This window comes from Eptatretus burgeri, chromosome 1 (genome assembly GCF_056783735.1).
Source record: "Eptatretus burgeri isolate ZD-2024b chromosome 1, Ebu_testis_v1, whole genome shotgun sequence".
In the NCBI taxonomy this organism is placed as follows: Eukaryota; Metazoa; Chordata; class Myxini; order Myxiniformes; family Myxinidae; genus Eptatretus; species Eptatretus burgeri.
Genome location: NC_140961.1, coordinates 79,487,133 through 79,510,593, shown reverse-complemented (window position 1 = coordinate 79,510,593; position 23,461 = coordinate 79,487,133). Strand labels below are relative to the sequence as shown.

Here is a 23,461-nt window from a genome sequence, read left to right as displayed (position 1 = left end):
ACACTACACTTTCTTTAATTTTTAAAAATCTTATTTATTGGAATTGCATTGTAAAAAATAACTAAGTGGACAGAAGGTAGTAATTGTCCTGAGCATCATGTAATATTATGTATTTGCACTCCCTTTTTTACCAGAAGTGTAGTCGTACATGGAACATAGTTATAAAGGGGTTTAAAAACAGCTAAGCTCTAAGAGCATCTTTGTTGGCTTTTAAGCTGATTTTGACTCTTAATTCCATCGGAAAAAATTCTTTTAACTAGCCCTTTTGGAGGTTGCATGTTCAAAACTTTTTGGAGATACAGACGCTCTACTGGTGATTCATTCTTTGCAGTTGGTTTTTAATAAGGCCTTATGTTTGTACTTATTTTGAAAAAAATTGCAATCTAAAATGCTTAAATATATTTAGCTCTTCTTAAAAAAATTCTCATAACTCATTTCAAAATAATTTTTCTGTGGGAAGCAGAACTTTTGAAGCTTTTCTGTATGTAGTCATTTTAGCTCATGCAGGAGTGATGTGATAGAAGATAGACGTCGACACACCGACTGGGGGCTGGGGTGTGGGTGGGATAGACCAGCAAAGTAAAAGTGTAACCTGCATGTATATCGGGAGATGGAGGGGAGGGTGAATGTGGAGATAAATGATCACAGGTAGGGTTGGGGGGGGGGGTGATCTGAATTGGTGGTGTAATGCTGACTTAAAGCCTTGAATGTAAGAGAGGATTGATCTGTGAAAAAGGGGGTTTCACAATCTTAAAAAAAAATGAGAGCAATAAATAAGTGAGATGACCAGTGATTCTTGATTTTTGGGAGTTTTTTTTAAAGAAAGGGTTGCAAAAAGAATGTGCTGATTGGCAAGTGACGGAATTTTTAATCGGCAGAAATAGTAAGACCTGACCAGAGGCGGTAGAAAACAAAGGCTGGCAACCTGTCTGTGATGAGAGAGAAGTAGGCCCTCTGCTTTGGTGCTTTTTTGGAGATGCCAAATGAATTTGAGTTTTTCAGTACACAGTTTTTCAGTTTTTCAGTCATCCAGGAGAGAAAGGTGATATATGGGGCAGTCGCCCAGATGGCATAACGCATTACTCCATTGAGCTATGAACAAAAGCCTTTGTGTGCTGTGAAAAGTTCCGATTCAACTTGGGAGAACTTGTCACAACAGAAGATGTCTAGTCTGCGGCTGGCTTCAGAAGTCAACTTTGCCAATTGGTCAACCCAGGAGAGATTGTGGCTGATGTTGAGGCCTAAAAGTTCAGGAGACTGAACCTCTTCCAGTGGTGGACCATGGTGGTAGGAGAGTTCATTTGAAAATCTTTCCAGAGCAACAGAGTGTAACTTCTGTCATCGATGAGATCCTGGTTGGGAAGTTCATAGATTTGATCAGAACTATGGAATCGCAGGCCTTGGCTGGTTTCAGTGCCAACTGGCATGGTGTCAGTTCACATTGCCACAGATGAGGAAGAGGTCAGGTGAGTGTCTGGGATTGAAAGACTTGTTCAATTTCTCAGACCTGACTGAGTTGGTGCACTCCTGTATCCACTGTGAGAAAGGAGAAAAAAAAATTCCATTGATTGTAACATATTGACTGTGTGAATTGAGGACAAGATTAAAAAAAAAACAGGTATGAAGCGGCCTTGTATGCCATAGGTAGCGAGCTCGGCAAGCGGAGCAGAATGCCAGACTTTTGAATTCTGGAGATGTGTCCAGGGTCTCTGGTCATTGCTGAAAGAGAATGCACCACCTTGCCCTTAGTTGATTGATCAGGATGGACTCTAAGCTTAATTTACAGAGGATCAGGCTGTTTGAAAAACAGGAAAAACCTCGCATCTGCTGTGATAATTGGTTCAATCAAATCCTATAATTGCAAGTCTGCTTCTTGGCCTTTAGTTTAGTTGGGAGGATCAGTTTTTGGACCATTGTTGTAAATGTGAGAGAGTGATGTTAGGTACTGGTTGTATCAGAGTGTGGATGGAATGGGGAACAGACATTGCCAGCCCAATGGCATCACACCTCAAGTTGATCTTGCTGCGTTGGGAGGGGGGGGGAGGGGGTGTGCGCTTCCTTTCTTCGTTGACACCCTGATGCAATTATATATATAGGGTTCCAGGGCCACAGGATATACATATATCCAACAAGCTCATATTTTCTCTTTCACAGTTAAAATTTTTGGAAAATTTATTCAAATTCAGAGTTCTTACTGCTGAAGGAAAGGGGGTGTTTGGATGCTGGACTTCTCTGTAGATGGGAGCTATGGAATCATATGCCTTAGTCAGTTGTTTCAGTGCCAATTGGCATGGTGGCAGTTCAAGTTGCCACAGCTGAGGAATTGGTCGGATGGGTGGCTCTTCGTCAGTGCATACTAGCAGAAAGGAAAGTGTATGGGGGGGCATTCCATGTCAAGTGTACACACCCTTCTGACACTAATACCTCATTTTCTCCCCATATGTTGGTCATTTATTCACTTGGGTGAAAGAACAAAATACCAACTTTTAGACCTGTGGGCCCATTTTAGGGCCCCCCCAAATTTGTATAACCCGTTTGCCTCTCAATATTCCAGAGGCCATATCACAGGTTGTCGTGGTCCGATTTGGCTGATCTTGGTATCAATATGCTCGTAAAAGCGAGATCTTTTGAATCGCGTAAAGTAAAATCATTCTGAAACAGTAATTCAAAAAGTTATAGTTTGGGGCGCCCTTTGACCTTGGGCCCCCACTCCCCAGCCAAACCGACGGTCCTGATTTTTTCGTGTGAGAATACCCCTTCATATTCTCCAACACAGCATAAATTAAAATGGGATCTCAGTGGATTCAAGTGTGATGATGGTTTTATTGTTCGGGGACTCGGGTGCTGGACACACAATACGCCACAATACATAGCACAATATTTGAACACAATATTTCCAATACACTATCAGTATATTGCACATAAATTTTCCACATGCACATGCAGGAACTGGAAGCGATACTAGTATGAGTAAGAGTTTTTCCTCGCATATTATAGTCAAGATTATTTGACAGCTGTGTTTCCTTTTTACTGATTGTGTAGGTTCCACCTGTAGCAGTTTTTGGTTCTACTGAAAGAAGTATATCAGAAATGTCTAAAATGCAATGATCTTCAATGTCAGGAAAAAAGAAACTATTTGCGGGCCCATTTGGATGAAGAAAATTCACTTTCACTTCATGAGTGTCCTGAAAGGCTTCCATGATGCAGGCAAGCCACCATTTTCCATCATAGTGCACTGTGACATAACCTGAGAGTTTCCCTTTAAAAGTTGTAGATTTGGAAATAGCTGACTCGATATGGTGTTCCTCGCTAAGGCTGAATTCGCTTACTTGAAGAACAGTTTCAGAAATAGGGATGAAAGCATGAAGTTTGTAAGTTCCAGCTATGGTTTTGGCCGTTTTTAACCTTTCTTCCAGATTTCGTTCTTCCTCGTCATACGCCTCTTGGATCCCGTAACCGAACTTCATTTCATTCAAACCATTTTCAGCAAAGGCGAAAAGATCTTTTGGAGAAATAATTTGACTGTCGTAAGGTCTACACAGGCTCTCACATGTTGCTTCTCGTTTGACTGTACCTCCCACGCCATCTGAAGGGCCCTTGTCATGACTTGTGGCAAAAAAAATGCCATTCTGCATCAAAACCATACTCTGATTTGTGACGACATAGGTTTATGAAGGCTTTGCAATTCTTATATTGGCCAGTGCAACCGTCTGAGAAATAATAACATTTCTTTACATTTCCAAAGCCAGATTTCAAGTGTTCAATGAGCATTCTTTGGAAGAGGTGGACTGAGACAACGTCGTGAGTATTGCATTCTGATATAATCGTGAACGAATCGTGGTTTAATTTGCCATCGTCCGATTTGAAATAGTAAACCCAGGGGTGAATTGTCGCTTGAAAGCAGTTCCAATGGAATCCTTAGGCCACATCCTGTATGACAAACGAATAGTTCTCTGAGAAGTCTCCAATAATGACAAATTCTCCTTCACCAATTTCGTCTTTCGTCTTTCTTATTTTTCAGAAACTGAGATTGGGCCTTGGCAATGAAGTCGTGTCTCGCTAATTCCACCGTGCGTTCACAGAATTGATTAATGAATTCTTCCAAAGGCAGGACCATGGACCTCAGTTCAGATCTGTCAGTGGATGTCCACCGTTTAAACTGAATTTCATCAATATCCTCTAGTCCATAAGCACTCAGTAGCTCGGTTTTGAAGTCTTCAATTGATGGGCAACTTTCACAAGTTCTGAAATAACATTGTGAAAGTTGTGGTTGTGCTTGGTTACAAACTATGCGTGCTATCACATGATGATAGCAAGGAAGTTTGGCTATCTGTGGCATTTTGGAACCAAACATGAGTTTCACATTTTGATGTATCGTACCTACACATACACTGTGTGTACCGCCTGAACCGGCCAGGACACACTCCGAGGGACGGAGCATGGCGAACTTCGCGAATCCAACTTTCAAGCCAGGGTTCTTCTCGTTGAATTTCTGAAACAGTTCCTTGAGATTGTTTAGTGCCAGGCACTTTTGAATTTTGTCTTTTCCATGTTCATTCCTCACCACCAAACAGTCCTTTTTCCCCGGCATTATTCAGCTGACTTCATCACTTCGGTAAAATTCGGTTACGGCGGATTTCACTTCGTCAGGCAATATTTTACCCTGTTTGGGATTTGGAGACGATAGCATACCATTTTCTTTCTCTAAATTTTTGGCTTGCACAGCCATTCTTTGGGAGCAACTGAATTCACTCATCATCCCTCTGATCCTCATATTCCTAGCAAATATTGTCAGTATACGTATTTGCTCTGAACGGCTCAAAACAACGTATTTTTCTTTCAGGCTTTTGATCACCTCTGGCATACAGTTTTCATCACATTTTGACGCTGTCTTTTGTGTTTTCTCCACAGTGCTTGGTCCAGCAACTAGTTCTAATTTCTTTCGCTCAGAATCTTCCACTTTACTTCGCTTTTCAGGAACGTACCCTGGGTTCCTTTCCGCCTTTCGTTTGTCGAATGGGCTTTCGCCCATCATCAATAACGACTGGTTTAATAGGTCAACTTCTGATTCTTGCTCAAAAACCTCCTCGTCCTCATCTGTCAAAATAGTTTCTGCAATGCCTTCGATAGTACCTTCTGATGATAATTTCGAACTGGTCGAAGATGATTCTTCAATAAGCTCTAGTGACAACTGAGAGTTTTTTTCTGCACCAAGTACAAAGTCTGTCATCGTTTTTCACCTTTGAAGAAAATTTCATCAACATATCATTTGACACATTGCGAAGATCTTTTCGTTGTTTCATTTTTATGGGAGCTGAATGGATCGCAACAGTATTTTCGGAACTTCTTTCGATCTTCAGTTGCCATGCTTACTGCAAAATATGCAAAAACTGAGATTAGCAAATTTATAACTTAATTCGATGATGCTTATACAAAAAATGTACACTTAAAAATCAATAGACACAATAGGCAGAATAATTTTTCGCAAATGATGCAAAATATATATATATATATATATATATATATATATATATATATATATATATATATATATATTTATATATATATATTTATATATATATATATTGTTGCGAATTCACGTCCGCCGACGTGCGGATGGCCACGTCACTCGAATCGCGACCGCGTTGCCCACCGGACGGACAATTCAGTCGTGACCCTCTGGGAACTATCGCCCGGAGCCAGTCACGGGTGGGCCTTTCGACCTCACCACAATCGTGCCAATCGGCCACCCGCGTAGGATAGGGTTGTTCGCCAAACTCGACCTACCTAAGTACCCACGCGGATGGTAAACCGGGCGATCGTACCTCGCCGCAGGTCGACTCCGGACGCGAGCCGCTTGGGCGGCCCGTTCCGTACTATCGGGATAACCGAGCGGTGTTATTGTCAACCTCGACGGTTCAGATTATTTACCGGGCGTTTTGCACCCACTACGAACCCTTTACATGAAGCAGGATGGAGGGTCAATAAAGAAAAGACGAAGCGAAACGGGAAAACAGTTCACACAAAGCACATTCATTACGTGACACACGGAAAGTACACATATACAGCCAAACAGTCAAAATGCACATATAGCAATTAAAACAAAAGCAACAACGACGCAGAGTTACTACAGACGACGCGCACACACAGCAACACTTGTACAGTTCTACTTTATAGACGGCGCCAACACACATTTACTCAAAAGCAAAGGAAAGAAGCCACCCTCATGGACAAGGGGGCAGACGGGTCTGTAGGCCAATATGCGCGCGCGACCTGAAGGAGCGGCCAGGCCCACGAGACCGGGGGGGGGGGTCCTACCCGCGTCCTCATGACGCGTTGGCGGACGAGCCGCAGATGTGGCCGCGTGGCTGTGCCCCGACTCCGTGCTCCTTGGCAGGTTTCGTTGGCATGACGTTTGGAGTGGGGTGGGAACGGGGCCCCCTTGTTGCACTATCTCAGCGCGGGGGAAAGGGGAAATTGTTGATGCCCTGGGGGAGGGAGAATGGCTGGCTGGCTTGGGTCCCACGACAAGCGATCCCACACCGCGACCTTGTCGCCGACCGCCGTCCTTCTCTCCTCGGACCCGAGCTCCTTGCCTCTTCCCACAACTCTTCTCAGCCGACTCCAGAACCCAACTCGATGACACACCGATGACTTCGCCACCCGACTCGACTCTCTGCCACACCGATGACTCGACTCACTCTTTCTGCCCTGATTCGCCTTGCGCTCACCGTTTTATAGGCTGACAGGAGCAGCTAATATGCAAATATTTGGATCAGGATGACCTCGGGGGCGGAGCCACGCTCGCCAATTGGTCGGAGGAAAGGGGGCGTGAATCTCCCCTGATCCTAGAATTTGCATATATCGATTTCCTGCAGACGCGCCTGGAGGCGGGGCTAAGCCGCTCCGCGCTTGCTAATTGGACGGAGCAAAAGTGGGCGTGTAGCGTTCCTGATCCGAATTTTCCTCGGAAAGGCCGCTATTTGCGCTCGCGGCTCTGTGCGTATCGCTGAACGGGCCCAAAACAGCCCGACGCTCAGTGTTCACAGGTGCGGGAATGGCCGTAGAAGGAGAGGTGAAGGTGGTGGAGGGTTTTCGGTGGTGGTTTGATGGTTATGGTACCGTTTGGGAATGGTGGTGATGCGATGATGTGAGATTGAGTTGTGAAGGTAAAGGTCATGGCTGTTGGCATTGTTGTTGTTGTCTGAGGGTTGGAGCGTGGTTGCAGTTGGTGACGATGGCTGGCGTGGTGGTTGTTGTGTGATGGCGGTTGAGACGTAGTTGGTTCAAAATAAAGATAGAACAGAAAAACGGCTATCTCAAAGCGTCGCAGCCCGAATGAATCGCATAAATTCCCTCTAGACAACGGATTTGGGGCTAACTACACATGTACTTCAAGATATCTCACCTACGGGCCCTTTATGGTGTAATGTGAATTTCCACAGCCGTAACAATATATATTGTTGCGGATTCGCGCCCGCCGGCGTGCGAACGGCCACGTAACTCGAATCGCGGCACGTCGCCCACCGGACGGACAATCCAGTCGTGACCCTCTCGGACTAACGCCGGGAACTAGTCACGGGTGGACCTTTCGGTCTCACCGCGATCGAGCCAATCGGCCCCCGCGTGGGATAGGGTTGCTCGCCAAATTCGACCTACCTAAGTACCCACACGGAGGGTAGACCGGGCGATCGCACCTCGCCGCAGGTCGACTTCGGACACGGGCCACTTAAGCGACCCGTTCCGTACTATCGGGATAACCGAGCGGTGTTATTCGTCAGCCTCGACGGTTCGATTAATTATCGGGCATTTTTGCCCACGACCAACCCTTTACGTGAAGCAAGATGGGGATTCAATGAAAGAAATGACGAAGCGAAGCGGGAAAACAGTTCAATAATAAGCACATTTATTTCGCGATGAACGGAAAGCACACATATACAATTCCACCAAAAGCACATGGAAAAGAAGAAGACAAAAAGCAAATGCGACAATGCAGATCTAATACCGACTACGCGAGCACACGGCAACACTTATACAATTTTACTTCACAGACGGCGCCGACAACACATATTCCCAAAGCAAAAGAAAAGAGAACCACCCTCCAGGATGAGGGGGTAGGCGGGCCTGGGGCCGAGACCGTGTCAGGCCTACCCGTCTGATGATGAGACGCGGAGCGGCGGTGGTGCCTCAACTCCGCGGGCCTCGCGGACAGTGTCTGGTAGGGGGTGGGAAGGGGGCCCCCTTTTGTCGCACTATCTCAGCGCGGGGGGAAACAGGAGGGGGTTGCTGATGCTCGGGGAAAGGAGGATTTCACAAAATCGCGGGTCCCGCGACGAGCGTCTCCACCACGACCTCGGTCGCGCCGCCGGCCTTTCTCTCCGCAGTTTCCCGAATCCGACGCGAGCACCCCCTCGTCCGCCTTCGCCGCCGCCGCCTCTCCACAGCTCCGTCCTCTTCACTCCGACTCCGCGAACTCCCAACTGCACTCTGCCACTTCAACTCAACTCTTCCTCCGCTTCCAACTCAACTCTTCCTCCTGCGAACTGAACTGCTCGACTGACGAACGCGGCCCCTTATATCCCCCGTGGCCTTGCTCCTTCATCTTTGACCCTCTGCCTCTGACCTTTCACCTCTCTTGCTGGCTCCCCATTGGCCCGAGGAAAAGTGGGCGTGAATGCTTTTTGATCCATGAATTTGCATATAGCGACCGCCCTCCAACGCCCTGGAGGCGGGGCCAAATCGCCCCTTGCTCACCGATTGGACGGAACAAAAGTGGGCGTGAGTCGTTTTTGATCCGTTTTTCTGCGGAAAGTCCGCGATGCTTTTGAACACGCTGCTCGGTGCGCGCTCTACACGAGTCCAGCATCGGTGCCCACGAGTGGCGCGAGATGACGGTGATGCGATGGTGGCGAGTTGTGACGGTAAAGGTCGTGGCGGTTGTGGTGAAGCGGCGTTGTGGTTGGTGGTTGTTGTTGTGATGGCTGTTGAGACGTGGTTGGTGGTGGTAATAATGGCGGTTGGTCCAAAATAAAGATAGTAAAAGAAAAACGGCTATCCTGAAGAGTCGCAGCCCTCATGAATGACATTTATTCCCTCTAGACAACGGGTTTGGGCCTAACTACACATATACTTACCGAGATATCTCACCTAAGGGACCTGAATGGTGGTTTGCGAATTTGGTCAACCACAACAATATATATATATATATATATATATATATATATATATATATATATATATATATATATATATATATATATATATATATATATATATATATATATATATATATATATATATTAGTCCAGAGATGATGATTGTCAATTTCAGATATTAAGTCACCTGCCAGCAGGTGATGTCATTGGAACGATGGCGGTAAACGTCGCCCAATGTCGAATCAAGAATTAGTGATATGTGGACACCGAACAATAAAACCATCATCACACTTGAACCCATTGAGGTCCAATTTTAATTTATGCTGAGGTGTTGGAGTATATGAAGGGGTATTCTCACACGAAAAATTAGGGATCATCGGTTTGGCTGGGGGGCGGGAGCCCAAGGTCAAAGGGCGCCCCAAACTATAACTTTTTGAATTACTGTTTAGGAGTGATTTTACTTAACGCGATTCCAAAGATCTCACTTTTACGAGCATTTTGATACCAAGATCATCCAAATCGGACCACTACAACCTGTGATATGGCCACTGGAAGATTGTGGTTCAACCGGGGGCGCCCAAATTTGGGGGGCCCTAAAATGGGACCCCAGGTCTGAAAATTGACACATAATGTTTTACCGTGGATACCAACACTTGCACAAAAAAAGAGTGAAATCTGAGACGATGTGTCAAAATTTCGCTGAAAAATGTGTACACTTGACATGGAACGCGCCCCATATGAAGGTGTTGTCATTGGGTGGACTGCATCCATCACACATGAAGCCATAAATGATGAAAGTGGAGAGGGGAGAGTTTTTATTTCCATTAATTAAAATGTCCCCCCTCCCACTCTCTCCTCCCTTCTCTTTAATGTATATTTCAATCAAGTAGTTAGGTGGAGGGAAGGTGGGAGATAGAAAGACAGGCAGAAGTGTGATGGAAGGAATTGTGAAAGGGTTAACCTAACCGTTCACAGCTGTCTCGAACACTATTGATCTAGAACACCCTATCGCACTACCTACAACCACACATATCAAATCAATACAAGAGCACAAAATTACATGGGAATACTGCTTAACAATCTATGACGGTTGGACGAGACAAATCCTACAGTAGTTTGCTTACCTTTAGGAGGGAGCTCTCTCTCACAAAGCAAGGAGAACATGTCTGCATGTGAAGGAAGCCGTAGCCGGAAAAAAAAAAAAAAACATTCTGGCAACTACTGACTGATTTGGTGGTTCCTGTGTGGCCTCAGCTGTCACTGTTGGAGTGAAAAAAAAGATGAGCATCACCAACAGCAGCAGAAAAATCCTCGCTCTGCTACATTTGTAGAACTCTGCCAGTGCAAGCATCGACAGCTTTGTGGACACCATGGCTCAGCAACAAAACGACTGCTACTTTTACTTTTACTCGACATGTGCAAAGGTATGTATCATGCCCCCATCTTCTCATCAAAAGTATTCACGTTTTGGTCGTTAAATTATAAGAAACCCATTTGTTTTTACAAAGCTGTGTTTGCAAAGCATGTCTTTATCCTGATTAAAAGATCACACTTGGAAGGAATGGAGGTGGTTGTAAGAGTATGCACAAACAAAATGTGAAGCTGAGAAAAAAATGCTCCTCTCTTGTGTGTCTTGCCAGTTAGATATGGCTAGGTGAAGCGTTACGGTTATTATTTGTACCTGTGCCGTGCTGTGGTACTTCCTTGATTTGCACAAATAATTTGTAATGGAGCATTGTTTCAATTTGGAACTTTTTTATGTATCCGGTCATGCAGCTACATGTGTGGACCGGGAAGGGATGGAGGGATGAAAGAGTAGAAGGAATAAGACCTGAGGAAAGATGGTAGAAAACGAGGGATTGTGGTGGAGGCTGTTGTGTTTTTTGTTTTTAAGAGGTGCGGCGTATGTAAATCGTATGTATGTATATCTTAAACTTGTGGAATCGAATAACAGCTTGGCCGATCACCTCATTTTACATCCATGTTTGGGGAACCCAGGATCAGGTCATGGCCACAGAATAAATTCGAGTTCGTTGACCACTTTATCTCACGCATTCTGGAGAAAAAGTATGAAGGGTAATGAGCGGCGATACTTTCCTTCAAGTTCGGGTGTATGTCTATTTGTGTTGCGTTGTTGATACCTTTTTATAAACTATCATTTATGTCCAAAACTACATCTTGGAGTAGTGATGATTGGCAGTGAAATGGTTTGTATGAAAAGATGCCAATTCTCTACTTATGTATTTGTCATTAGAACGTCCATGTACTTCTGCTTTCTTCTCCGATGCTTTAGTATTTGCAATTTTCTCCTGCTGACATGACATCGTCCAAGTGATACCCTGACACCATATTTTGTTTCCGATGGGAGCAGGTATTACTAGTTCCATATATTCTAACTGTTCTCCTCGCCGTTATGATCTGCTCGAGCAATCTCGGGTATTTACCATTCTAAAACCATAAGATCTTGACACTTTTGTGAACTGTAAGTTTGTGCGCATTCTGTACATTGTCGTTCCAGGGAGACAGATGCCAATTTCGCCACTGTGAAGCAGCATTGGGCAGTGAGACTGTGTGCAAGCTTTGGCAGGAGGGTTGCTGCTTCCGTCGAGTTTGCGCGTTTCGACACATGGAGATGGACGTGAGTGAGACAATGAAATTTTCTTTAGTGATTGTAATGGTAAGCAGGCTGGAAGAGGCTACAAGACCACTTAAAGGGGCACATTCATGTGAACTGTTGCATTCGATATCTCTTTCTGAATCGTGGAAAGTTGCTCGAATGCTGCTCAGTTCAATACATGCCATAGCCATCACAGTGCCTTTTCTTTGATCTGGACTTGTATTGATGGACGATGAAAGAATCATGCTGCATTCTTCTCATCCATAGATTGAATATAGTTGATCAAGACGACACCAAACAAATGAGTTGCAAAAACTTGGTTGATTGGGCAATTTGTGAAAAAAAATTGTATTGGTAGTTAATGTTCAGTGTTATTTTAAAGCCTTGTTGGCATTTGTATGTGATGTGAACTTGGAGAGCTTGTGGATCACACTGTGAAATGGTTACAATTTCAGTACGGGTACAAATCATTCCATTAAAATTTATCCAAATTCGGGGTATGAATTGCTGGCCAAATTATAATCTTCAAAATCACTTTGTGTGTTCTGGCAAGCACCCCCAAGTGAGATGGAGAATGGGCATTTGATATAAAGAAGCAAATACGCACTTCAAGTTGATAGTATAATTCTGTAGGGGTTGCGTGGGGTTCCTGTTAGCTTCCTCATTGATGCCATGATGGAACGTGTATATGTATATATATATATATATATATGTATATATATTTGTTATATTGTTGCGAATTCGCACCCGCCGGCATGCGATCGGCCACTCGACTCGAATGGCGGCCGCCTTGCCCACCGGAACGGACAATTCAGTCGTGACCCTCTCGGAACAACGCCGGGAGCTAGTCACGGGTGGGGGTTTAACCTCACCACGATCGTGCCAATTTCCCACCCGCGCAGGATAGGGTTGCTCGCCAAATTCGATCTACCTAAGTACCTGCGCGAGTGATCGACCGGGCGATCGTACCACGCCACAGGCCGACTCCGGACACGAACCGCTTAAGCGGTCCGTTCCGTGCTATCGAGATAACCGAGCGGTGTTATCGTCGACCTGCACGGTTCAGATGAATTACCGGGATGTTGAACCCACGATGAACCCCTTACGGGATGCAAGATGGAAATTCAAACGATGGAAAGGACGCAGCGAAACGGGGAACAAGTTCACACAAGCACGTTTAATTGCACACGCAGACCAGCACGGAAGGCACGTATTTACAGTCACAATAATCATGTACAATAAAGCAAAAGCAAGTCAAGAAATGGCACGTATACACAATCACAGGCAAAAGAGATGTCCCGACAAAACCCGACACACGGCAACACCTAACCAGTTTTACTTCAAGGACAGGCGCCACCCACAGTCATTTACACGAACCCAAAGGAAAAGAGAAAGTTGCGACTTCCTTGCACGCATCGTCCAGCGTCGCGTCCTTGACCTCGAATCCGAGCCTTCCCGATGTGGTCTGCGACTCGCACCTTGCGCCGGCACGTGTAGCCGCTCCGCGCCACAAACGGGGCTTCCGGCACCTGGCAGCAGGCTCGCCCTCTCCCGCTGTAGACAGCGACAGGGCCCAGGACGAGGATGCGCCGACTCGACTCCCTCCAGCTGGACTCGTCGGAGAACTCTCTGCTGAACTCGTAGACGAACGAACCACCAACAGCAACAACCACGCGCAGACGAGCGAAGAGGAAGAGAGAGAGCGCCCCGCCCATGTCCGTTCTTTATAGCGCGGGGCTCCGCCCTTCGCTCCGCCCCGTTTTCGGCTCCAACCTCCTTCGAGGAGGTTCTCGAAAAGGGGCGTTCCCTCACCCCGACCGCCTCACGCTGTTCATCCACCAATCGGCGGCGAGCTGCCCTTCCCCCTTCCCTCACACCAAGCGCGGGGAAGAATGGCAGGAAAAACCCACGAGCATCGTTGGTGGTTTTTGTTTGTTTTAAATAAAAGATAGAGAAAGAAAAACCACTAACTGAAGGATCGCAGCCCGAATGAATAATATAAATTCCCTCGATACAACGGGTTTGGGCTAACTACACTTGTACCTTCAGAGATATCTCACCTGAGGGCCCTTTATGGTGTCATGCGAATTTCCACAGCCGTAACCTTACCCCCTCCCCTTTTTACAGACTCGTCCCGAGTCGTCAAATTCTCGTATGCCATCATGTGTAGTTCTCCCCTCGTACGTTTTACCTTCGGATCCCTGAGTGCGCATTCACTGTATTCGTGTCCCCAAAATAAATAACCTGAGGGATGAGTAACTAACTAACAAACACACTCACTCAGATGACTGAAATAAAATTGCCGGCGCTAACGCATACATGCCGGGGGCGCACTCATATTTACAGTACAACTTAACACCTTACAAAATTTACACTAACCCATGGCCCAGGATCAATGGACTCTGCAAGCAGAAAAACAAAAGTCAACCGGCGCACGGGCCGCCACTGCAGGCCCGTGTTGTAGCTGCCAATAGGACAGTCCTTGCAGCTCGTGTGACGGTCCCGGCGCACATGGAAATGAACGGGGGGGGGGGGGGCAAATCAAAACAGAACGGGGCAAAATGATGAGGGCAGCAGGCATGGATGGCAAAGGTGGGCAGGCAAGGCATGGCAAAACAAGGCCGCCGCAGGCGAATACAGCCGGCGGACGATCCGGCTGGCACAGGCCTTGCAGAAAGCAGCTGCAGACGATCCGACCGGTACAGGCCTTGCAGAAAGCAGCTGCAGACGATCCGGCCGGTACAGGCCTCGCAGCAAAACAGCCAGCCGATGAAGTTGGCCGGCCTTTGCCTTTCAGTGGAGGGAGTGCGGTGGTGCTGGCCACTCAGAAGGCATGCTCGGACCTACCTACCTACCCGTCTCCCTCCCAACCTATCGCATTTGCCTGTCTCTGTCCACCCCCACTCCCTTAATTTGTAAAAACCAATTTAGCCCCAATTAATTTTTTTTTGTTATTTTTATTTTTTGCTCTTCCAACCTCCCCACTATAATTCGTCCCCTAACCCCCTTGACTGTCCTTGTTCGGCAAACCTATCGTCTCCTAGCCTACTCCCAACCCCTACGTTCCCTTCCTGGAGGGGAATGAGGGAGAGCTAGCGTCCTGTGTCGAGGCCCTGTGAAGCCTCAAGATGGCCTCCCCAGAGTTCAGCGATCTAACCCAAAGTGGGTCCAGCGGCCCAGAACGTGAGCGAAGGGATGGATGGTGCGGAGGGGTACACTTCCTATCTACCCTATCCATTAACCTTTAAACGACCCCGGGGCTTTCAACAAGCACCTCTCGCTTAATCTATTGCTTCTAACAACCCAGATTCCCGTCGCCTGTGTTGGTGTCCTCTCAAATTTCGGGCCTCGCCCTCTAATTTTCCCTCATGCCCTTGCACGGTTTCGTGGCTCCCTTGGCAGGCACTACCCTCTGCCGATTCTCCATCTATGGCACCCGCGGGCACTACACTGCCTCCGAGCCTACCAGCTCCCTAAACACCGGGGAGTGCCCTCCATAGCAACTCCCCTGAAACGCTCACGTGGCAGGCTGGCGCCCCGGGCCCTTCCCTGGGTGCCCGTGCCCAATGTACTGCCCACGCGGCTAACGGCGCCCCAGACCCCCGCATCATGTGGGCGCACCCGTGCCCACTACGCTATCCCGGCCACCCATGGGCCCTTGGCCTACCGCGGCCGACCAGCCCGGTGCCCGGGGTACCCACTCAGCGATACTCACCTTTCGCAGCCACGCTCCCAGCCCGTCAACAGGGCTCCTGCACCCCTCCAAAGGGGTACCGAGCCTACATTCCCACCAACAACAAAATGACCTCCATTTTGTCAATTTAACTAACCCAGCTAACTCACTCTACACTGACCCCAGGGTCCCTTGGGTGGGAGTCACTCCTCCCCCCAATCACTCGTCGCACCATGCATTCCCCATTCGCTCCATACACAGACCCGCTGGCCTCACTCACTCACCAAGTACATTTTCCTTCCACACTTCTCAACTCACACCGCTGAATCCTGCCATCCTGCTCACTAAATCCCCTAACTAACTCGTGCTGCCATGTTGTCCGTTACACTACAGCACGTTCCTTTTAACACTACGTAGCTAAGCTCCGTCCCCTCTACACTCTCACAGTTTGTCACTGTCTCCAACCATTTATTTCCCATCTCCCTTCCTAAATCTGACGACAATCCCTCCACCTAAACCATTCCACGGGCCCCATGAGGACTTACCCCTGCCCCATGAAGCCGGTCTAGCTAACACTAACCCTTCCCCCTAACTAGTTGTATCCTGTGCCCAGGCCCAGGGGGTCTTGCACCCCTTGCCTGGGAATCCTGTTCACCTGAAAGCGAGGCTCGTTTTCTTTCCCCTCCCCCCGCGCAGCACCAGCGCGGCAATTCACAACCGCGCACCTTTGGCATGATGTCATGGCAGCTGTTCGCGTCCCTCGTCCCTCTTGGACGGTATCATCCGGCAGGGATTCACCCTCCTGCCGGATTCCAACCATAAATGCACCCATGACATCACCCAGCGCATAAAAAAGCCAATCCTCGTGCTTCGAGGGGTTCCCCTCGCGAACATATGTGCTCTGCCCGTTGGAGCTTAACACAAGCTCGCGTGTAGAACCCGTCCGGTCCAAATCCGTATCCTGCCTAACCTTTGTCCGTCCGCGGGATCGGCAACATCCACCGCTGGCGTTTCCGGACCGGGTTTCACTCACGCAAGCGAGCATGTGGCGGCCTCATGCATTGTACAGCACGGACCTCGCGCTCGCTGCTGGGCAAGCCCGGCGCGGTCCCCGAAGCAACTACGGCCGCTACTCGGCCTTTGTCCCTCACATGTCGCCATCGTCGTCTCCATTCGATCCACGCACACCTGCGTGTCACGACGCTCATACTCCACTCCATCACACTCACACCGGGAGACGCGGCTGCGTGCTCCCGCATGCCGACTGTCATCTCCCTTACATACCGCTCTCTTACACACACTGTCCCTCTCACACTCTGCCGTTCACTCACGCATGCCACCTCCCTCGTACACGTGGCTCCACTCGCGGCCTTTCACTCACTCCCGTGGTTTGTTCCACGCACGGCGTGCTGGGAGGCACGCACTTCGGCTTACATGCGGGGTCGCCTCCACACACGGGGGCGCACTCACACCTGGGGTCTCATCCACACACGGGGTCTTTGTCACCAACCCGGTCGCTCTCACACACGCCCTTGCATCCGCGCTATACGTGCGTTGCAGCACGCATTTCGCCACACTTGTAAACACACACACCTGCACAACCACACTGGGGATTCGTGTCCCCACAAGGGTTCCCGGGGCCTCTATACCCCCCAAGCTGCACGTGCACCCATCTACAGCACTCACCCCCTCAAACTCGCTCGACACGACCGAACTGACCTGGTCGAGATCAGCTTCAAGGGAGCATAGCGTCTCCCTCCGTTCCCGAAGGAGGCCATCCAGATGCTTGCACTGGGTCACCAAATAGTCCGCCAGCTCCCCCTCATGGTCCTCCACTACCTCCGTGTGTGTGCGTCTTTAACCCTGTCTGGATCGTGTAGTCTTCCCTCTATCGTTCCCATCTCCCGCGTCTCTATTATTTCCGTCTCTTCCCTTGGTATCTCCTTCGTGCACGTCTCCGTCACCCCATTTAGTTTTTCCCTCTCAGTCACCGTCACTGTTGCTCTCTCCGTCACCTTTACAAGTCTCGTCCAACACGTCCCCCAAATTTTTTTTTTGTTCCCGCCTTCACCGCGGGCCTGACAGCTGTTGCACTCCCCCCTAGTTCATTTGCTCCCACACGTGGCGTTGCCATTACGCACTCCGTTGTCCGCGCTTCACTGCTCGTTATTGCCTTCATGCCCACCTGCAGGCTTCGGCCCATTTGCTGCATCTCACCCCGCAGTGTTTTCATTTCTTCTTTCATTTCATTCGTGTTTGCTTTCAAATTCGTTTCCACATTCACATTCATTGCTGCCAGCATGGCGCATTGCTGGGCCATGTCGTGTACACTCGGCTGAGCCGATTCGGCCAGGATCGGGAGGTTTTGGCGGAGAGGGGAAGGGGAGGTGTCATATACCACGTTCGCTGCCGCGCCCATTTCGGGCTCTGGGTTCAGTTGGGGGGGAAATTGTTCCTGCATTACAATGGGAATGTCCTCCATGGGGATTTCATCCGAGACAATGGATTCTACACATTCTAAATCCAAACACATACACATTTCGAAACCACCCGGCACCCGCTCTCCTTGAGACTCCATCTTCTTTCTCGGAAGGAATTAATTTGGCCTGCTCGTAATTTGGAGGGAATCGGGGGTCGCTCCTCTCACCCCTGAACCGATTCCCGTGAATTTAGTTGGAGACCGAGGTGGATTTGAATCCCACACTTCTGTACTGAAGCAAAAAAAATCTGAAAACCCACTCCGTGGGAGTACCTCCTGTGCAGCTTCCCTTCACAGGGCAGCTCACCGGATGAAGGGATTGGGGCAAAGCCTTCGGGACCCCCAATCTTTGATAGGAGGGAAACCACGGGGTAACATCCCTGGGTTAGATTGCGGGAGAGTGTGTCGGAGTGGTGCTAAGGTGTCGTCCACCAGACGGCGGTCTCCTTGGGTTAACCTGAGGCGATTCCTTCGGGTGGGTGCCTGGAATGTCCTATCCCGAAGAGAGGATGATCACCTGTCTCTGTTATCATCTGAGCTCAAGCGTTTGGACATCGGGATTGCAGCTCTCTCTGAGGTTCGGAGACCGGATTGCGACGAGATAATGGTGGGTGGTTACACTTACTATTCGTCTGGTCGCTCTGATGGTTACCATACCCAAGGAGTTGCTGTAGCTGTGTCCAATAAGCTGACCCCATTGATAATTGAGGTAACACCGGTCAACGAGCGTATTATGAGACTAAGGATTCGTCACTCCTTAGTTGTCATTTCCCTGGTCTCTGTCTATGCTCCGACTGAGGCGAGTGACCTCACCGTGAAGGACACATTCTATGCCACGCTCGAGTCTGTGGTTGATCAGTGCCCCAGACAAGATACACTACTAGTCTTGGGGGATTTCAATTCATCGACTGGAACTGATAGGGATGGTTATGAGACGTGTGTTGGTCCCCATGGGTCTGGAACTATGAACCAGAATAGCACAAAGTTCCTTGACTTTGCAAGAACTCATGGACTTAGGGTGGCTGGTTCATGGTTTCAGCGCCCACAAGCTCATCGCTGGACTTGGTATTGCAACCCTGGCGGTGTGGCAAAGGAGATTGACCATGTCCTCATTGACGGTCGTTGGAGGATGATCCAGAACTGCAGGGTCTACCGAAGTGCTCAGTTCCTCAATACTGACCACAGGCTTGTTGTTGCGACTCGAAAGCTGCACCTTAAATCCTGGAGAATGGTACCATCCCAGCCTACGCTGGATGTTGGCAAGCTCAGGGATGAGAGAGTAGCTGAGGAGCTTGTGAACAGGTTGAGTGGACACTTGGGGGGTCTGGGTGCTTTGGGGGGTCCTGAAGAGTTGTGGAGTGCCTTCAAGACCACCATCCTTGATGTTGCCGTTGGATGTCTTGGAACTCACCGCAGGGCAAAGAAGAATTTTGTCTCTCAAGGGACACTGGATACCATTGACCAGAGTCGCAGGGCCAGGCTGAATGGCAGAGCTGAGCTGTTCAGGGAGCTGAGGTGTAAAACTGTACGTGCAAGGAGGCCTATGTGCGAGGAATCTGTGAGGGGGTAGAGCATCACATGTGGACAAGTGATTCTCGTCCCGCTTCCAGGGGAATTCGCGCATTGCGTTCATCCAAGCCCATCCCTCGGAGCACTGCAGTTAGAGCAGAGAGTGGTAGGCTCTTGACAGAGGAGTCTGAAGTGAAGGCCCGCTGTGCCGGTTACTTTGAGTGGTTGTACCAGGCTGATCCCCCAGCTGTCGAGTTGGACGTCAAGGGTGTTACAATCCATGTTGCTGACCCTCAAATCAATTGTGGTCCACCTTCGCGTGTGGAAACACAGGCTGTGGTGAACCGGTTTAAACGGGGCAAAGCTCCAGGGATCTGTGGCATCCATGCTGAACTTCTCAAGGCTGGTGGAAATGCTGCACTCGTGTCGTTGCATGCAGTTTTGTGCTCTGCCTGGAACACAGGCATCATCCCAACTGATTGGAAGAGGGGCCTTGTTGTTCCTCTCTGGATAGGGAAGGGTGATCGCCAAGACTGCAACAACTACCGAGGGGTGACGCTGCTCTCGGTGCCGGGCAATGTCTTTGCTCGGATAATTCTTAATAGGGTTCGCCACCATCTGCTTGAGCACCAGTGTCCAGAGCAGTCAGGCTTTACACCAAAGAGGTCAACGATTGACCGTATCCTTGCTCTTCGTGTCCTCACCGAACGCAGACGAGAGTTTCGGCAGGGGCTGCTTGCAGCCTATGTTGATCTCTGTAAAGCGTTCGATTCAGTGAATCGGGATGTCCTCTGGAGGATTCTTGGTCTTCGTGGGGTGCCACCAAAACTGATCGATCTGATATCTGAACTCTACTCTGGTACTGAGAGTGCTGTGAAGTGTGGTGGTACCATCTCTGACTTATTTCCAGTTGTTACTGGAGATCGTCAGGGGTGTGTACTGGCCCCCACACTTTTCAGCACTTGTATGGACTGGATTTTAGGGAGGATGTCGGAGAGATCAAGCTGCGGTGCATCGTTTGGAAATGTCAAGATCTCGGACCTTGATTTTGCAGATGATGCAGTCATCTTTGCAGAGACTTTAGATATCCTTTTGGGGGCACTCAAGGTGCTGAATGAGGAGTCGGAGCCACTGGGATTACGGGTTTCTTGGGTCAAAACTAAGATCCAGGCTTTCGGTGACATCTTGAATGCTGCTGTCCTGTCTGTGTTTGTTTGTGGTGAGGATGTTGAGGTCGTGGAGAGATTCACTTACCTTGGCAGTGATATTCATGTCTCTGCTGGCTGAGTCAGAGGTCAATAGACGTCTGGGTCGGGCCTGGGGTGTCATGGATTCACTGGATCATGGGGTGTGGCGCTGCCGGTACCTGTGTGAGAGGACGAAAGTCCTAGTCTTCAGGTCCTTGGTACTTCCAGTCTTTCTCTATGGATGCGAGACTTTGACTCTGACCAAGGATCTGAGACGGAGACTTAATTCCTTTGGTACCAGGTCTCTTCGGAGAATCCTTTGCTATCACTGGTTGGATTTTGTGTCCAACGAGCGGTTGCTGAGAGAGACTCGGATGAGATTTGTTACCTGCATAGTCCGTGAGCGTCAGTTGCGGCTGTATGGACATGTGGCTCGTTTTCCTGACGCTGATCCTGCTCACCAGATTCTCTCAGCGAGGCCGTCTCATGAGTGGAGGAGGCCAGTGGGCTGACCACATGCCTCGTGGTTGCAGCAGGTTGACCATCATCTCAAGGAGATGGGGATGGGCCTGGCATCTGACTGGGGGATGGCCAGACGGAGGACCCTGGAGTACCGGCGGAAAGTGGACGCAGCGACGCGCTGTTCTGGCACATGCTCCCACACCTGACCTGACCTGACATTTTTGCATTCACAGTGCTATTTTACCATTTTGGGATTTTACCCTAACAAGCTGATAAACATGTTGCTAGTGATGCTTGGAATTGAGAAATGTAGAAACTTGACATTGGAGATAAAACTGGACATAACAAAGCATTCTGAAAAAGGTGAAGGTCCCTTCCAAAATCGTTGGCTACACCTTTAAATAACAATCTTCTTGATGTTTTACTCGTCTAATTAACCTGATCTTGATTGAGTGACTGAACTTGTTCTTAAGTCAAGAATAATGTGCAAGTCTTTTAACCTGTTGGTAGTCACAACAATCCATCATCACAATAGTGTTTGTGTGGAGTGTGGATGAGATTTGGCGTAGAGACCCATCAGGGCTCCTCATCAATGCTCCATACATATTGTGGCAGACCCGGCGTCGCGGGGGAACCACGAGGGAGGGGCCGTCGCGGGTTCCTCTCTGAACTCAACTGGAATCGCAGGCTGTCACACACGAATAACTTTGTGTTGCGGTGGGTCGCTCTAATCTGTGGTGTAGTGGCGTATGGGCACAATGCGGGGAGCGTTGTGGAGGTGTGGTGTTGGTGGTCACGTGTCTGCAAGGCTTATAGGTGTTTACGCCGCTTGAGGCGTGTGTCTAGTTTTGCAGTAGTGTGCATCCGGACGGGCAATAAACAGAGTTCGACAACCCTCACGACTATCCGAGTTCCACTGCCATCCGGACATTACCTTGGCGACGAGTCTGTTTCGGATCGACGTATGCAGAGTGCCTGGGTTTCGTCGGTATTGACTTGGAGTCTTTGGCTGGGGCAATTGGATTGTCAGGCGCGCGGAGCGCCGGGGAAATTGGCACAGCTCGCGCGGTTCGAGTTCGACCACCTGGCGAGAAGCCCAGGGAAGCGCGTCGCGAGTTTCGCGCGCCCGCACGCACAGTCTTCGGTGCGGGTCGAGTCCTGCAGCCAGACGTCTCGCCGTCACCTGCGAATTTGCGTCGAGTGAACTGCAGGACGGCTCAAGATTGGTGGAAGGTCGGGGCACGGCGCACGGATGAGTGCCCGTCTTCGTCGGAGACGACTTCGAATTGTTTTCAGAACAATTGGGATGCTATTTCCATGCGAATGATGTAGACGACGAGAGCAAACGCAAATCGATCTTGCTCGCCTCGCTCTCAACGGAACATTATCGGCTACTAAGTGATTTGGTAGCGCCAGATAAGCCCAGTGACGACGGGCTGTCGTTTCAGGACGTGGTAGGGAAGATGAAAGCCCACATGGCGCCGGAGAAGTCATTGCAGCTGGCTCGGTACCAGTTCGATCACCTCGCGAAGGGTGCAGAGGAGCGCGTCGCAGATTTCGTGGCGCGGGTGAAGCATTCGGCCGTGGTTTGCAAGTTCACGGCGGAGGATCGTCCAGCTCGGTTCAGAGATCGCTTTATTTCTGGGCTGCAAGATGCGAAGATGGTGTCGGCGATTCTGCGGATGCGAAGTGTCGACGTTACATTCGACTCGGCAGTCAAGACTGCTTCAGCTGTCGAGCATACACTCACGGATGTCCGCGCCATCGCCGGCCAGAACGTGACGGGTGATTCCAGCTGGGGCATGTCGGGTGAACCCGGGGTCCACGCGATGACCCAGGTGCCCCAGGTCATGCCCACGCTTTTCGGTGCGGGCCGTGGCCGCGTGCCGCAGCGCGGCCGCACGGGAAGCGAGATGGACACCCAGGGGTGCTGGGGATGTGGAGGACTGCACCTGCGGCGGGTGTGCCCCGTATAAGAATACCGTGTGTTTGCATTGTCACAAGGTGGGACATCTGAAGCGTGTGTGTCGAATGGCGGGGGCCGCCGTTAAGGTCTTGGATAGCGAGGTGCGGGACGACCCCAGCGACCTGAGGAGCGGCCTGCAGCCAGGGCATAGTGATCCCGGCGGCCCGGAGCAGGAAATGCAACCAATGTTGAGCCTGTTTTCAATTGGTCCGGAGGTGACAAGACCAATAACAGTGGAGGTTGAGGTGAATGGCGCGCCGATCGTGTTTCAAGTTGACACCGGGGCTGCAGTGTCGGTCGTGGGCGAGCAGGCTGCTCGTGACCTTCGCGGTGTTCACCTGGTCAAGACGACCTTGTCGCTGTGCACATACACCGGCGAAACGATTGCACCACTTGCTGTGACAGACGTCTCG

The 23,461-nt window shown here is 49.4% G+C and overlaps 1 protein-coding gene across 5 annotated transcripts in view; it reads left to right on the top strand.

The window, feature by feature from the left end:
- Positions 1–23,461, top strand: part of ZC3H11A (zinc finger CCCH-type containing 11A) — a 95,633-nt gene that overhangs the window by 5,466 nt on the left and 66,706 nt on the right. For all 5 annotated transcript variants that reach the window (XM_085890067.1, XM_085890077.1, XM_085890086.1 and 2 more), the window contains exons 2-3: positions 10,410–10,579; positions 11,674–11,793. In XM_085890067.1, the coding sequence (XP_085746193.1) occupies positions 10,526–10,579; positions 11,674–11,793 (174 nt within the window). In that variant the 5' untranslated portion in view covers positions 10,410–10,525. The remainder of the gene's footprint in view (positions 1–10,409; positions 10,580–11,673; positions 11,794–23,461) is intronic.